The 16372-nt window shown below is 40.6% G+C and overlaps 1 protein-coding gene across 1 annotated transcript in view; it reads left to right on the top strand.

Moving 5' to 3' along the window:
• The first annotated feature begins 971 nt into the window (after window positions 1–971).
• The window catches only part of PGM5 (phosphoglucomutase 5), a 237807-nt gene continuing 222406 nt past the window's right edge, over window positions 972–16372 (top strand). The window contains exon 1 of the mRNA XM_043965537.1: window positions 972–1755. Within this exon, the coding sequence (XP_043821472.1) occupies window positions 1495–1755 (261 nt within the window). The 5' untranslated portion in view covers window positions 972–1494. The remainder of the gene's footprint in view (window positions 1756–16372) is intronic.

Genomic DNA, 16372 nt, shown 5'->3' with positions numbered 1-16372 from the left:
AAGGTCAGCTTCATCCCGCTTGAATCAGAAAGTATGAAGTAGAGCTAGAGATCCTAATGGTTTAAACAAATAAACAAGTCTGACCAACTGCTTTCCTAGATGTGGACCAGGGATAGGGAGAGTGGGAAGATAAAGGAAGAATGAGTTGATTAGGTAGGAAGGAAAGAGACTTAGAATTGCCTTGGTGCAGCTAAAAAAGAAAGATCTGACAGTCCAGGCTTATTCAGAGGACGCGAGTTTTACTGTATAGAGTCACCTCTTGCAATTTACTTCACCTATCCAGTCTAACAGTTTCCTTATCTGTAAAAGGTATATGATACGTTTAACGACTTCTTTGGTTTTTCCTAGCTCTCTAAATTAGTGAACCAAAGAGTCTATGTTTACCAGAGGGTTTTTTTTTTCTAAGGGGTAGAGTGGGGTGGGGTGGGAGTGTGTGGGGGACGTTAGGGAAACTGTGGGCAGTTGCCGTGGGTAGATAGTTGTCTAACTCTTCCTAGCTTGGAAGGCTTGACAGTATGTGATTCCCAGAAACAAATGTCAGTTCAGGAGTACACACGCGCGCGCGCGCGCGCACACACACACACACACACACACACACACGCACGCACATTCACTCACGGACCAAGCGCGAGCGCGCATGTACACACACACACACACACACACACACACACACACACACACACACACACACACACACACACACACACTCAGCCTCCAATTTCAGTGCTGGCAGGGGATAACAATTCTCAGCTCCTCTTTCCAGGGTTATTTTTGGCCGAGGCTGCTAGCTGATGGCAAAAGGTTTCAGCCCCCTCTCAAACCCCTCCCTGCCCTTGTTCAAAAGAGAAACCCGTGCGTGCAACGGTGCACTCCTGGGGAGACTTGGGAGAAGGGAGCGAACAAGTGGGAGGGCAGGACCGCCAGGAGGTGGGGAGGGGATTCTCTTGAAATTCTCATCTCGCTCCCTTCCTCCCGCCCCCCCCCCCCCAGCCCCTGGCTAAGTTTTAAGGAGGAGTTTGGTGGAGAAGAGAGCCCCAGTGGGAGGGTTGTAAAGGGAGGCCACGGCCTAGCAGGCGTCCCGGGAGGAAGGGGGGTGGGCAGCGAGGGGACTGTGTTGGAAAGCCCGAAGGAGAGGCCAGCTGCTTCTCCCGACCGGGAAGAAATCAGCTCCCGAGAGGGCCCGCGGGCTGGAGAGGAAGTTTGGTTGCCTCAGGGGGCAGGGGGACACTTTCCTGGAAGGCTGTGGCCAAAGTGCGGGGCAGGGGCAGGGAGAAGGCGGGAGAAGGGGGCGGGGGTGGCAACATCTGGACACCCCGCTGTACTTGAGGGGAGAGTGGGAGGTGAGACCCAGCTGGGGAGAAGGAGCCAAGCCTAGGCTGGGGCAGGGAGGAGTCGGAGCGCCCGCCAGGTTACGGGGGAGATCGCTGCCGGTGGCCCAGAGGTTTCCATCTAGCTCTCACGGGTCGGGCTAGCGGCGAACAGGGCTAGGCAGCCATGGAGGGGAGCCCCATCCCGGTGTTGACGGTGCAAACCGCGCCCTACGAGGACCAGAAGCCGGCGGGGGGCGGGGGGCTGCGCCGACCCACCGGCCTCTTTGAGAGCCAGCGCAACTACCTGCCCAACTTCGTGCAGAGCGTCCTGTCGTCCATCGACCTCCGAGACCGCCAGGGCTGCACCATGGTGGTGGGCAGCGACGGCAGGTACTTCAGCAAGGCGGCCACCGAGATTGTGGTCCAGATGGCCGCGGCTAACGGGGTAAGTCTGGGGCCGGGGTCACCCTCCTCCCTCAGCCCCTTAGCTACCGCCTGCCTCGGGTTCCCCCACCCTCCATCTCCAGGCGTCTTGGGGCGGCACCTTCTCTATTGCTACTCACCCCTCACCCGTTACTCGTCACTCATTCACCTTCACTGCCATCCGCGTTTTCGCTTAGCTTTTATTCCCACCCGTGCCCTTTCCCGTTCTTATATCCTCTCTTTGTAATTCCTGTCATCCCTTTCCTCGTCCCACCTTATTAAGTTTTCACTTACTGTGTGCTGCCTAAATGTAATTTTCTTACTGTACTGTGCCTCATTCTGCCCCCATCTAAGCACCCTCAGTCCGACTCTCATTACTTTCCTTGATTTTCGGCAAAGCTCTCCCCTCAATCTACACCCCCCCTTCCCATAAGACACTTGTAAACACTCCCTTCCCCTCCCCCTCTTTCCTTGTTACTTTTTTATTTTAGTTACACCTCTCAACTTTTCCTTGTATTTTTCCTAGCCTCTTAAGGGAAGAGCCCTGGCCTCCCAGGCAGGACTGGTTCTAGTCTCAGCTCTGCCACTCAGCATATAACTGACCCTCAGTTTCTTCATCTGCTTATTTCTAAAATGAGGGAATTGGACCAGATGATTCCATGTCTATGGCACCCAACCTTAGTGCATCGTTTTACAACTCCCTTTCCCTCCCACAGTTTTTGCGCTCAGAGATTTCTTATATTCTATTTGGCGTCTGAAAACACTCTATGTTTATCTGTGTTAAGGTAATGGATACTGTTATACCCATGGGCTTTCTTTAATCATTCGTTTGTTCAGGGTGGGCTGGGGGCAGTGTGGAGGACTCTAAGGCAGGGCTTCTTTAAACTTTTTTCCACTCGTGATCCCTTTTCATCCGAGAAAATTTAATTCAACTCCGGGTATATAGGTGTGCAAAGTAGGTATACAAATCAAACATTTACTGCCAAAGTTTTCTTGACCCCCCACATTCAGTTTCATGACCTCATAAGGGGTGGCAACCCACACTTTAAGAAGCTTTGCTCTAAGGTATCATACTATATGCTAGCCATTAATAACATATAGAACATATCTATAAGTGGATTGAGAAGAGATGCACGGTGATTTTAGGTTATAAGTCTAAAAAAAAAGAGTGATTCTAAGTCTGCCATAGACTTTCTCTTGGCATTTGATTTATTACCTTGTGAACTACTTGAGTGTAAAGAGTATCTTTTACCTCTATATCCCTAGCACTTAGCACATTGGAGGCATTTAATAAATGTTTGTCAACTGACTGACTGATTTAACAAATCTGTGAATTCTCCCCCCCCTTGGGGTTTTTATGGTTATTTTCTTTCACTTCAATATCAATGTTTCTTTCCAGTATGTACCTGGAAGCCTTCATTTCTTCCTATTTTCCCGTCCCCACATGGTCACCATTTTCCCATCCTTGCTTTTTTTTTTTTATCCCTTTAGTTCATATTCTCTCCCCGCAAACCTGTGAGTATCTTGGGGTATCCCATAAGAATCATCCTAGAGCTACAGTGACCCCAGTACCTAAATCTTTATTTTTAGATGAAATTCTTGTTCTAAAATCATTTAGGGGTTGGTAAAGCCAGACCTGTCCTAATATAATTTTTCTTTAAGTGAAATTTCTTTGCCTCTTCATGAGCAAAAATGATCCTCTTTAAAAGGGAAACAAAACCTGGTAGTGAATGCTATTTTCTTTCTTTCTCCTTCCCTTCTCCTCTCATTTTCTCACTGTTGATTTTTTTAAAAGGCTAACTTTCTGGTGGTGTGTGCTTCATGCTTACCCTTATTAAGCATTCTACTCTATTTTAGGGAGGAGAGAAGTTTTTGATGAATAACCAGAGAGATTGGGGACAACAAGGGGGCAGTTGTGAAAGATGACCACAGCAGGCAACACTGCTTCTGAGATTCAGTGCTTACCCATCCCTCTGTGTCCTCACTTGCGATTGATTAAAGTTGGCTTTAAGCAGGGAGTTGGAGGGAAGCTGATAAATGGGCTTTTACTCTGGTCTGACAAAACCATTCCCTATGGAATGATTGAGGATAACTAGCTTTGAGAGATGTTCGGCAGCTTTCATACTCCTTCTTGGGCCAATTTTTCAAGGGAATGAGAGAAAAGCAGCCTGTCTGCTGCTGACTGTGCACAGGGATATTTTTGAAGTCAACCAAGGGTGGTTGATTTGCATGGAAAATTTCCTAGTTTCCTTTATTGCAAAGACTTCTGTGCTTCTGTTAGAAGTTTAGGCTCCCTAATCTACTAGTTCTTAAGGATGTGCTACAATTTTTCAAGGGCTTGTCATGCAAATCTTGATATGTTATTTCAGATAAAAGAAAATTTATACATTTTGTTTAGTATAAGTTTTACTTACTCAGCGTATAGATTGGTATGGTATTTGCAAAAGAAACAAAACTTGTCTGTTACATGCATGCATCAGCCTCAAAACCCACCACACCATGAGCCTGCAAAGAACTAATCAAAGCAGCTGCTCTTCTTGAAGAGAAACCATTGTATAAGTCTCCCAGCCATTCTCTTGTGTTGCCAACTTGAACATTCAATGTCCTACTATTCTTCATGGCAAAGGATAGTGTGCCACAAGCAAAAAATAGAAGAAAAAGTTTGAAAAATGACCACCCAAGTCCTTGTTCTAACCTCTTTCCAGAGCTCTAGGCTTATATCTCCAACTGCTTAGTGGACATACCCACCTCCTGAATATCTTTCTAACACCTCTAACTCAAGAATTGCTCAATTCTGTCTCCTAAACTTGTGCCTCTTGTTGTAGAAGGCACAATTATCCTTCAAGTTACTCTGCCTTGAAATATTTGAGTCATGTTTAATTCTTCCCTCACTTCCCTCCCTCAGAGTCTAATTAGTCTACCATCATGACACCCATGGTATCTGTGCCCAATACCCCTTCTCTTCTACGGGAAAGAAGCTCAGTTCAGGCCCTAATCACCTCTTACCTGGACTTTTATAATAGTACGGCACTAACTCATGAATCCATCCCTTTTCTAATCCATTCTTCACACCTCAACCCCTATCATCTTCCTAATGTCACTTTTCTAATCCAAAACTTTCAGAGATTCTCCATTGTATAGCGTCTAGCATATGGTAAGTACTTTAAAAATGTTTGTTGGGGCAGCTAGGTGGCGCAGTGGATAAAGCACCGGCCCTGGAATCAGGAGTACCTGAGTTCAAATCTGACCTCAGACACTTAACACTTACTAGCCGTGTGACCCTAGGCAAGTCACTTAACCCCAAATGCCTCACCAAAAAAAAAAAGTTTGTTGATTTGATTTAATGAATAAGGTCAGTAACAAACTAATAAAACATGAAAGGATTTATAAAATTATATTGGGAAAAAGAAGAGGATCAAAGAGGGTATAGTATCACTGCTCAGGTGGATGGGATAACAACAACTGATGATGGAGCTAAGATTCAACTTTTATTTTGCTTTATATATGTGTATGTGTACACACACACACACACACACACACACACACACGTATGGGCAGCTGGATGTCACAGTGGATAGGATGCCTGGACTCAGGAAGACCTGAGTTCAAATACAGCCTTAGACACTTAGTAGCTGGGTGATCCTGGGCAAATCACTTAACCCTGTTTCCCTCAGTTTCCTAATCTGTAAAATGAACTAAAGAAGGAAATGGAAACCACTCTAGTATCTTTGGCAAGAAAACTTCAAATGGGGTTACCAAGTGTTAGACATGACTGAACAATAGTTTTCTTTGTTTTTTTTTTTTTTGTGGGGCAATGAGCGTTAAGTGACTTGCCCAGGTTCACACAGCTTGTAAGTGCCAAGTGTTTGAGGCCGGATTTGAACCCAGGTCCTCCTGAATCCAGGATCAGTGCTTTATCTGCTGCACCACCTAGCTGCCCCTGAACAATCGTTATTTTTAAAAAAAATGTTTTAAGTAGGATAATCTGAAAAAGAGAACAAAAGTGGCTAACAAAGAGTTGAACCTCACTTTTAATGATAATTAAGGAGATAACAAGACAGCCTCAACTATCTTCAATAAGTCCAATCACTAGGCTTGGAAAAACTACATCCCAATCTTGAAAGAAGTTGGAGATATGATTCCTGAGTTAATGTTAGTGACATTTGAAAGACCTTAGATCATAGAATCTAAAACTGCAGGGGACCTCAGGGGCCACCTAGTTCAACCCTTAATTTTTCAGGTGAGGAAAATGAGACCCCCAAGGTTCAGTGAATTATTCAAGAGTACATCCTTGTTTAGTCATTTCAGTCATGTCTGACTCTCAGTGACCCCATTTGGGGTTTTCATGGCAAAGATACTTGAGTCGTTTGCCATTACCTTCTTCAGCTCATTTTACAGATGAGGAAACTGAGGCAAATAGGGTTAAGTGACTTTCCCAGGTTCACACAGTTAGTGTCTAAAATTGGATTTAAACTCAGAAAGATGAGTCTGATTCTAAAGTCCAGTGCTCTTTCCATTTTGCCACCTATCTGCTAAGATTACATAGGTAGTAGAAATCCAAGGTGGGATTTTAACTAACATTTACATAGCGCTCAATATGTGCCAGGTGCTTTCCTAAGTGCTGTATAATTATTCTCATTTGAAGTAGGTGCTATTATTATCCTCATTTTACAGATGAGGAATCAGAGACAAAAAAGAGAAAAGATTTAGTGACTTACCCAAGGTTACACAGCTAGTAAATGTCTGAGACTGAATCTGAGCTCAGGTCTTCCTGACTCCAGGTCTGGTGTTATATACACTACATCACCTAGCTGCCCTTAGAACTCAGGTCATTTGAATCCAGAGCCAGTTCTGTTTGCATAGTGCCATGCTGAATAGTTAAGGTGCTGCATGACTGGGGGGAAAAAGCAGACATCTTGATTTGCAAAGAAAGAAAGATGGTGGAGTCTATAAACTCTATAGCATCAAGTGTGATTTCAATTCTGGGTAAAAATCTGGAATGAATTGTCAAAGAGATGGTTAGTAACTCTAGAAGAGGAAAGAGTCATTACAGAAAGCACACAATGACGCCATCAAAATTGTGTCATGTAAGATTAACTTCATTTCTTTCTTATCTGTGTTAGCAGAATTTCAGCAAAGCATTTGATAACGTCTCTCAGCATACTCTTGTGGCCAAGATAGACAAGTGTGGGCTAGACAGTTAGGGGAATACAGGATGAACATTCAGATTCCAAGAGTCCTCATTAATGATGCAGTGTCAGCTCAGAAGAAAGACTCTGGTGAGTCCCCCAGGAAACTATTCTTGGCCTAGTGCTATATACCGTTTTTATAAATGACCTGGAAAAGGCATAGGTGGCATTCATCGAAGACTTTCACATGACACTGGATGGTAGGAAGCAAAGCTGATATTCTCTTTTTTTTTAATTAATTTTTTTTTTTTGCGGGGCAATAGGGGTTGTGACTTGCCCAGGGTCTCACAGCTAGTAAGTGTCAAGTGTCTGAGGAGGGATTTGAACTCAGGAACTCCTGAATCCAGGGCCGGTGCTTTATCCGCTGTGCCACCTAGCTACCCCTGATACTCTTGTTAAGAATCAAGATCCCAAAAATATTGTGAAAGATTATAAAGTTGGGCCCAAACCAATAAGTGAAATTTAATAGGAGCGAATGTAAAGTTCCACACTTGGCCAAAAAATAACCAAGCCCCCAAAACAATAACAATAACAGTAAAACCCCACTTTATATAGATAGCAGTTAATTTGAAAAATGATTTTGGGGTTGGCTCTGAATTGCAAACTGAATATGAGTTAATGGTGTGATAGTACAGCCAAAAATTACTAGTGTGACCAACTCCTTTAATAGAGAAATAAATTCTATACCTCTAAGTGAATCGATAGCTCCACTGTACATTTGAAGTACTGTGTTTGGTTCTGGGCACCACAGGACATTGAGAAGCCAGAGAATATCTCAAGGAGGGTGATCAAGATGGTGAAAGGCACTGAGTTCACACCATGGAAGAACTGATCAAAGGAACTGAATATATTCAGCCTGAAGAAGAGATAATGATAGGGACAGGATATTTATCTTCAAATTTTTGAAGGGCTATCTTGTGGCATAATAATTCAACTTCTATTTAAAGTTTGAAGAAATGTTTTTAAAGAGTGTGAAACTTTTCTTTTTAGAAGCAATCAGGGTTAAGTGACTTGCCCAGGGTCACACAGCTAGTAAGTGTCTGAGGCCAGATTTATATTCACTATGCTGCATAACTGCCCCAAAACTTATTTTTCTTGATGGAAGATTTGATGAAATATGTAAAGGACTATAAAATGGTACTTTTTTTTTATAAGGCAAGGTTTTGTTAGGAGTAGTAGGAAGTCAGGAACATAGTATGTTTAATTAAAATTTCCAAGTCTCACTTAATCCTAAAGTTACTCCTTCTAGCCCTACTAAACTTCTTCTTCTTCTTCTTCTTCTTCTTCTTCTTCTTCTTCTTCTTCTTCTTCTTCTTCTCCTCCTCCTTCTCCTTCTCCTTCTCCTTCTCCTTCTCCTTCTCCTTCTCCTTCTCCTTCTCCTTCTCCTTCTCCTTCTTCTTCTTCTTCTTCTTCTTCTTCTTCTTCTTCTTCTTCTTCTTCTTCTGCTTCTTCTCCTTCTCCTTCTCCTTCTCCTTCTTTCCCCCCTCCTCTTCCTCCTTCTCCTCTTCTTCTTTCTCTTTCTTCTCCTCCTCGTCTTCTTTTTCTTCTACCTCTTCTTTTTAAAAACTCCAAACAGTCCCAAACTTTGTTAGTTTGAGTTTCATCTTTTATTTCCCCATCCATCTTCTTGGAGAGCTATTAATAGTATGTAGAAAGGTCAGAAGACCAATAGCTGAAGTAAAATCAAACAAAAAGGAACTCATAATACCTCCAAACCTAAAGGACTAATGATTCTATCCATATAGGTACTCTGACTGACACAGATGAGGTGCAGGAACAAAAACGACTCACTTTAGGAAGTTATGGTTTATTAATATATTTCTCTTAACTTTGTGGGGCAGGCAGTGCAGGCATTATGGTCACCATTTCACAAACGAGGAAATGGAATCCTACAAGAGATTAAGCCAATGCTGCGGTGGTACAACTAGCATAATAGGAACAAGAGCAGGGATTTAAACCCAGGATTTCTGGACTCCAGATTCTGTGCTCTTTCGACCATACCACCCTGGGGCAGCTAGGTGGTACAGTGGATAGAGCACTGGGCCTTAAGTTGGGAGGACCTGAGTCCAAATCTCACTCCAGACACTTACTAGCTGTGTGACCTTGGGCAAGTCACTTAACCCCAACTGCCTTAAACATCCAGGGCCATCTCCAGTCATTCTGATTATATCTATATCTATATCTATATCTATATCTATATCTATATCTATATCTATATCTATATCTATATCTATATCTATATCTATATCTATATCTATATCTATATCTATATCTATATCTATATCTATATCTATATCTATATCTATATCTATATCTATATCTATCTATATCTTGCCACTTGACCCAGATGGCTCTGGAGGAGAGAGTGAGGCTTTGCACAGCCCTCCCTCACTTAAATCCAATTCAATGTAAGTCATGACATCACCCCAATGTCACAGTTCTTTTTGAGAATGAAAAACAACAACAACAACCATACCACCCAGTCTGTAATAAAGGACCATGTATCCTTAAGATAGCCATTATATAATGGAGGTTTGACTAATGTGCTTTAAATATTTGGATAGGAAAGGAGTCTGTTCATTACTCACAGGCCTTTCTGTTTGGAATTGATAGGTGGCACATGGAATGATGGACTTGGAGTCAGGAAGTCCTGAGTTCAAATCCAACCTCAGACACTAGCTGAATGACTCTAAGCAAGTCACTTGATCTCTCTGTGCCTCAGTTTCCTCACCTGTAGAAAGGGACAGCTAGGTGGCATAGTGGATAGAATGTCTGGAGTCAGGAAGAGTCATCTTCATGAGTTCACGTAAGGCCTCAGACACTAGCTGTGTGACCCTGGAGAAGTCACTTAACTCTGTTTGTCTCAGTTTCCTCATCTATAAAATGAGCTGGAGAAGGAAATGGCAAACCACTCCAGTATCTTTTTCCAGAAAATCTCAAATAGGGTCACAAAAAGCTGGACACGACCAAAAAGACTCAACAATGCCAAAATAGCACCTACCTCCCAGGGCTGTTTATAGGATAAAATGAGCTAAGATTTGTAAAGCATGTTGCAAACCTTAAAGGTTTTTAAATTTTAAATGGTTTGGTCTTGATCGATTTCTAGAACTAGGAATGTGAGCATATGGTTTTTATTTTTAATTTTATTTTTGAATAATTTTTTAAAATTATTTTCCAGTTATATATAAGTATAGTTTTCAACATTTGTTTTCACAGGATTTTTAGTTCCTAATTTTTTTCTCCCACCCTCCCTTCTCCCCAAGACAGAAAGCAGTCTGATATGGGTTGTATATGTACAATCACATTAAACATATTTCTACATTAGTCATCTTGTGAAAAAAGAATCAGTACAAAAAGAAGGAAAAAACACAGTCCAAAAGTAGAAACAGTATTGTTCAATCTGCATTCATAATTCACAATTCTTTTTTCTGGATGTTGAGAACATTTTCCATCATGAGTTCTTTGAAACTGTTTTGGATCATTGCACTGCTGAGAAGAGCCAAGTCTATCACCATTGTTCATCACATGATGTTGCTGTTACTGTGTACAATGTTCTCCTGGTTCAACTCATCTCAGTCAGCATCAGTTCATGTAAGTCCTTCCAGGTTTCTCTGAACTCCTGCTCATCGTTTCTTAGAGCACAATAGTCTTCCATTACATTCATATACCACAACTTGTTTAGCCATTCCCCTATAGATGGTCCTTACCTTGATTTCCAATTCTTTGCCACCACAAAGAGAGCTGCTATAAATATTTTTGTACATGTGGGTCCTTTTCCCTCTTCTATGATCTCTTTGGGATACAGATCTAATAATGGTACCACTGGGTCAAAGGGTATGCACAGCCCCATTGTCCTTTGGGCATAGTTCCAAATTGCTCTCCAGAATGGTTGGATCAGTTCACACCTCCACCAACAATGCATTAGTGTTCCAATTTTTCCACAGCTTCTCCAACATTTATTATTTTCCTTTTTTGTCATATTAGCCAATTTGATAGGTGTCAGGTGGTACCTCAGAGTTGTTTTAATTTGCATTTCTCTGATCAATAGTGATTTAGAGCATTTTTTCATATGGCAACAGATAGCTTTGACTCCATCAGAAAACTGCCTGTTCATATCCTTTGACCATTTCTCAATTGGGGAATGACTTAGATTCTTATAAATCTGATTTAGTTCCTGATATATTTTAGAAATGAGGCTTTTATCAGAAATGCTGGCTGTAAAAATTGTTTCCCAGTTTTCTGCCTCCCTTCTAATTTTGGCTGCATTGCTTCTGTTTGTACAAAAGCTTTTTAATTTAATGCAATCAAAGTCTTCTATCTTGCATTTCATAATATTCTCTATCTCTTGTTTGGAAATAAATTGTTTTCCTCTCCATAGATCTGAGAGGTAAACTATTCCTTCCTTTCCTACTTTATCTATGGTATCACCCTTTAGAGCATATGTTTTTAAAACATTTTTTTCATGTTCAGTCAAAATCTAATATAAGCCAATTAAGCAAGCATTGTTCAACTTCTTCCGCCATTGCAGAATAGCAACTCTTTAGGAACTTAATCTTAGAAGGTCGCCTGATAGCAAGCTGTTTGTCCATGATTCCACATCCAATTTAACCTGATCTTCCTAATTCCAAGACTGTTTTTTTTTTTTTTAAATTTTAGCAGGGCAATGGGGGTTAAGTGACTTGCCCAGGGTCACACAGCTAGTAAGTGTCTGAGGCCGAATTTGAACTCAGGTCCTCCTGAATCCAGGGCTGGTGCTTTATCCACTGCGCCACCTAGCTGCCCCTGTTTTTTTTTTTTTTTTAATTCCTATGCCGGGGGCAGCTAGGTGGCGCAGTGGATAGAGCACCGGCCCTGGAGTCAGGAGGACCTGAGTTCAAATCCAGTCTCAGACACATAACACTAGCTGTGTGACCCTGGGCAAGTCACTTAACCCCAATTGCCTCACTAAAAAAAAAAAATTCCTATGCCATTTTTTGTAATTCTGGATTCTGTATTTTCTATACAGAAAGCTAATGTCAGGGAAGCTAGGTGGCACAGTGGATAGAGTGCTGGCCCTGTAGTCAGGAAGACCTGAATTCAGTGTGATCGTGGGCAAGTCACTTAACCCTTAAAAAAAAAAAAGGAAAAAAAGTTAATGTCATTTAGTGGAAACGATGCTGGATTTGAAGTCAGAGGACCTGGTTTTAAATTCTTCCTTTGCCACTTAACTATGTAATTTATTTATTTATTTATTCATCTATCTATCTATCTATCTATCTATCTATCTATCTATCTATCTATCTATCTATCTATCTATCTATCTATTTTTAGTGAGGCAATTGGGGTTAAGTGACTTTCCCAGGGTCACACTGCTAGTAAGTGTTAAGTGTCTGAGGTCGGATTTGAACTCAGGTACTCCTGACTCCAGGGCTGGTGCTCTATCCACTGAGCCATCTAGCTGCCCCAGTTAACTATGTAATTTTGAGTAAGTTATTTCACCACTTTGGGTCCTCAGCTTCTTTATCTGTCATATGAGTGGGTTGAAGGTATTAAAGATGTGTAACCTAAAGAAAAAATATTTGTGGAGACAATGATAGATATCTTTATACAAATAAAGGGGTGTTGTATGGAAGAGGGATTAGATTTACTCTGTTTAATTCCAGAGGGAAGAACTAAGATTAAATGGATAGAAATTTCAAAGAGGCCAATTTTGGTGTAGTATAAGGAAGTACTTTCTAACCATGAGAACTTTCCAAACATGTAATGGGTTGGCTTTGAAGTTGTGAGTTCCATGTCTTTGAAGGTGTTTTAAGAGGGGGGGGGGGGCGACTAGGTGGCGCAGTGGATAAAGCACCGGCCCTGGATTCAGGAGGACCTGAGTTCAAATCCGGCCTCAGACACTTGACACTTACTGGCTGTGTGACCCTGGGCAAGTCACTTAACCCCCATTGCCCCGCGCAAAAAAAAAAAAAAAAAGAGAGAGAGAGGGTGGATGATGAATTTACAGGGTTGCAGTGAAAGCTATATCTATATTAGAAATGGCAGTTGATTAGATGATTTCTATAGTGCTTTCCAACTCCCAAATTTTATGAATAACACCTAGAAATCACTGTTGCTTACAAAAGCTCTATGAAGTAAAGAAATCTCTTCCCCCACCCCCCACTTCGGCCTCCAACAAATAGTCTCTAGGAATTTGTTGTTCAGTCACGTCTGACTCTTCATGACCCCATTTGAGATTTTCTTGGCAGATATTGGAGTGGTTTGCCATTTCCTTCTCCAGCTCATTTTACAGATGAGGAAAACAGGGTCACACAGCTAGTTAAGTGTCTGAGGCTGGATTTGAACTCAGGAAGATGTCTTTCTGACTCCAGGCCCAACACTCTACCTACCATGCCACCTAGCTGCCCTTGATCATCATGGTGAAGGTTCTCAAATGAAGGCTGGATGATTGTTTGCTCTAGAGGCTCTAGAGAGGATTTCTTGATCACGTATGGGTCCAATTCAATAACTTTGAGGTTCTTGTCAACTCTGAGGTTTGATGGTTCCACGAGATGGTTGCATTAAATGACCTCTAAGGAATTTTGGGGGAGGGTGGGACAGGTGTTATATGTTATTTTATCTTTGCAGGGAACTTCAGGTGTGAAAACTCCCTTCATTGATGCAGATCAGTATTTCAATTATAATTTTTAGTCTTTGAGACTTGCCTGGGGACACAAAAGGTTAAATGATTTGCTTAGTCACATTTTAAGGTCATTTCTTACTATAATTTCATGATCCCATTTTCCTTAATTTGTGTAAACAATTAAGGGGTGAATTTAGTGTGTTTAAATGACCATTCTTGGACATTTATGCTCTACTCTTTTTTATATAAAAAAACCAGAGTTTCTTAGATAGGGTTATTAAAGTCTCATTCTAAGTAAACTTAAATAATAATAATTATAACAAAAATTACCATTTATATTTATATTTACTTACTATGTGCCGGACATTGTGCTAAGCATCTTGCAATTATTATCTTGTCCAGAGTATAAATCTTTTGCACTATAAAATAACCTAGATCAACTCTTTAAGCACAAACCACATAGAGTAAGTGAAAAGACTTCTAAGTACAAAAGGTACACTGTATTACTTAGCTGAAATAAAAATCAATTTCCAAATATTTCCTTTGTTTATTTCACTCTGACCTACAATTTTGCCTTAGGCTCTCTTTCCCACTTTATTTTCTGATCAATTTTTTCAAAAAAAGAAATGCATCTTCTCATCTACATAACTAGAATTTAAGTGCTTTAATGCTGCTTCAGCCCTGATGATGGCTCACCTAGGTTTTTCAGTTTTATTTGTCTTTCATCCAAACTGATCAGCCTATGCATGAACACTTCCTTTTTCACTTTCTCTTTCTCTCTTTTCTGGGACTTCCTTTAAGCTAGAGACATGTGATATTACCCTTTCTGTCCCCAGCTGTTCCTAATTCTTTCTAAGATTCTCCCTGGGTGAATGATAAGTTATAACAACATTTTACAACCTAAATTCTTAAAGGAGTCAGACTGTTCTGTAACAAACCAAATAGATGGAATGTAACTAGACTACTAAATGCTACAAATGCAACAACCATGAAATAAATTTCTTTATGCACATGATAACACTTTTAAAAAATTATGCCCTTCTGACTCAGTCCTCCTATGGGTAACCTGAGATCCATCTGGGAGGAGTAGATGGTTAATTTTCACAAAGATAAAAAGTTGACTTGTGCATATGAGAGAAAACCTTGCAGGAGAGATTTCTTGAAGACCATGAAGTCTAATGTAAAGTTTTGCAGTGACTCTAGCCTTCTTGTTATTCCTGGCACATGATGCTCCATTTTCAAACTCTGGGCATTTTCACTGGTTGTCCCCCATGCCTGAAATTCTCTCCTTCCTCTTCTCTATCTCCTGACTTCCCCAGCTTCCTTCAGGTCCCAGCTGAAACCCCAGCTTTTGCAAGAAGCCTTTATTGCTCTTGTGTAATGCTAGTAGCTTCCCTTTGAGATTATTTCTACTTTATCCTATGTATATCTTGTTTGAACATAGTTGTGTGCATGTTGTCTCCCACATTAGATTGTAAGCTCCTTGAAGGCAGGGATAGTTTTTGCCTTTCTTGGTAAAGTGCTTAGCAGAGTGGCTGGTGTGTAGTAGGTACTTAAATGTTTCTTTTTAAAAAAATTTTGAAATAAAACAAGCAATTCCATAACATAATATAATAAAATGATGATCACACATGAAACTGCAAATCTATTATATATAACTTGCTATTTTAAAAATATATAATAATTGTGTAAATTTCTTTTCCCCCCTTTTTTCTTCCCCTCCCCTGCCCCACCCAGAGATGCTACCATTAGACGCAGCTAGTTATATATATATGTAAAATTATTATTTACACACTTCTATTTACCAGTTCTTTCTCTTCATGCAGATAGCGTCTTTCATCATATGTCTTTTATAGTTAATTTGATTAGTTGGTCCTATTAGGTCAGAAAATAGGTTATGTATTTAAAAGAACTTTGCTTCAGTCTATATCACTTCTTTTTTTGGAGGTGGATAGTATGTTTCATCATTAGTCCTTTGGGATTGTCTTGGATCACTGTATTGTTGAGAATAGTTGTCTTTCACAGTTCTTCATCAAACAATATTGCTGTCTCTGTGCACAATGTTCTCTTGGTTCTGCTCTCTATACTATGCATCAGTTCATAGAAGCCTTTCCAGACCTTTCTGAAATCATCCTGCTTGTCATTTCTTATAGCTTCACTTTCTTTCTTTTTTCTTTTATTCAAGTTTTCACATACAAAATGATTAATATGGTAACATTTTACATAATTGTACATGTATAACCTATTACTTACCACCTCAGAGGGAGGGAGGAAAGGAGGGTTAAAAATTGGAACCCCAAACTATAAATGAAAATGTTTATTACTTTAAAAAAAAGAACTTTGCATCTTGCTGTTTTAATGGTCTCCCGTGAAGACAATGATAGTTACAATCTACGATGAATACATCTTGGTCTGGGCCATATGACAAAGGATGTGTCAAATGGAGGTAAATGCTGGTTGTATCTGGCTGAAGGTGGATAGAGTAGATGGACAAGAGAGTGATAATATAAAAGGTGTTTTTGTTTCAAGGCCTCCCTTTCCTGGAGCTGACCTGGGCATAGACCTGTAAGGTAATGAATTTAGAGCTAGAGATCTTTAAGCCCAAACCACTCATTTTATAAATGAAGAAACTGAGACCCAGAGAGATTAAGTGATTTACTCTCTAGGATTTATATAACTCTTTAAAGTTTACAATGTACTTTGCATTCATTCTCTCATTTTATCCTCACAAGGATCTTGTGAGTTAGCTGATATTATTATCTCCTTTTACAGATGAGGAAACTAAGATTGAGAAAAATTAAGTGTTTTGCCCAGGGTCATAGAGCAAGTAAGTAGGGTTTGAATTCAGG

Source organism: Dromiciops gliroides, chromosome 1 (assembly GCF_019393635.1).
Source record: "Dromiciops gliroides isolate mDroGli1 chromosome 1, mDroGli1.pri, whole genome shotgun sequence".
In the NCBI taxonomy this organism is placed as follows: domain Eukaryota; kingdom Metazoa; phylum Chordata; class Mammalia; order Microbiotheria; family Microbiotheriidae; genus Dromiciops; species Dromiciops gliroides.
This window is presented reverse-complemented; position numbering and strand designations above follow the sequence as displayed.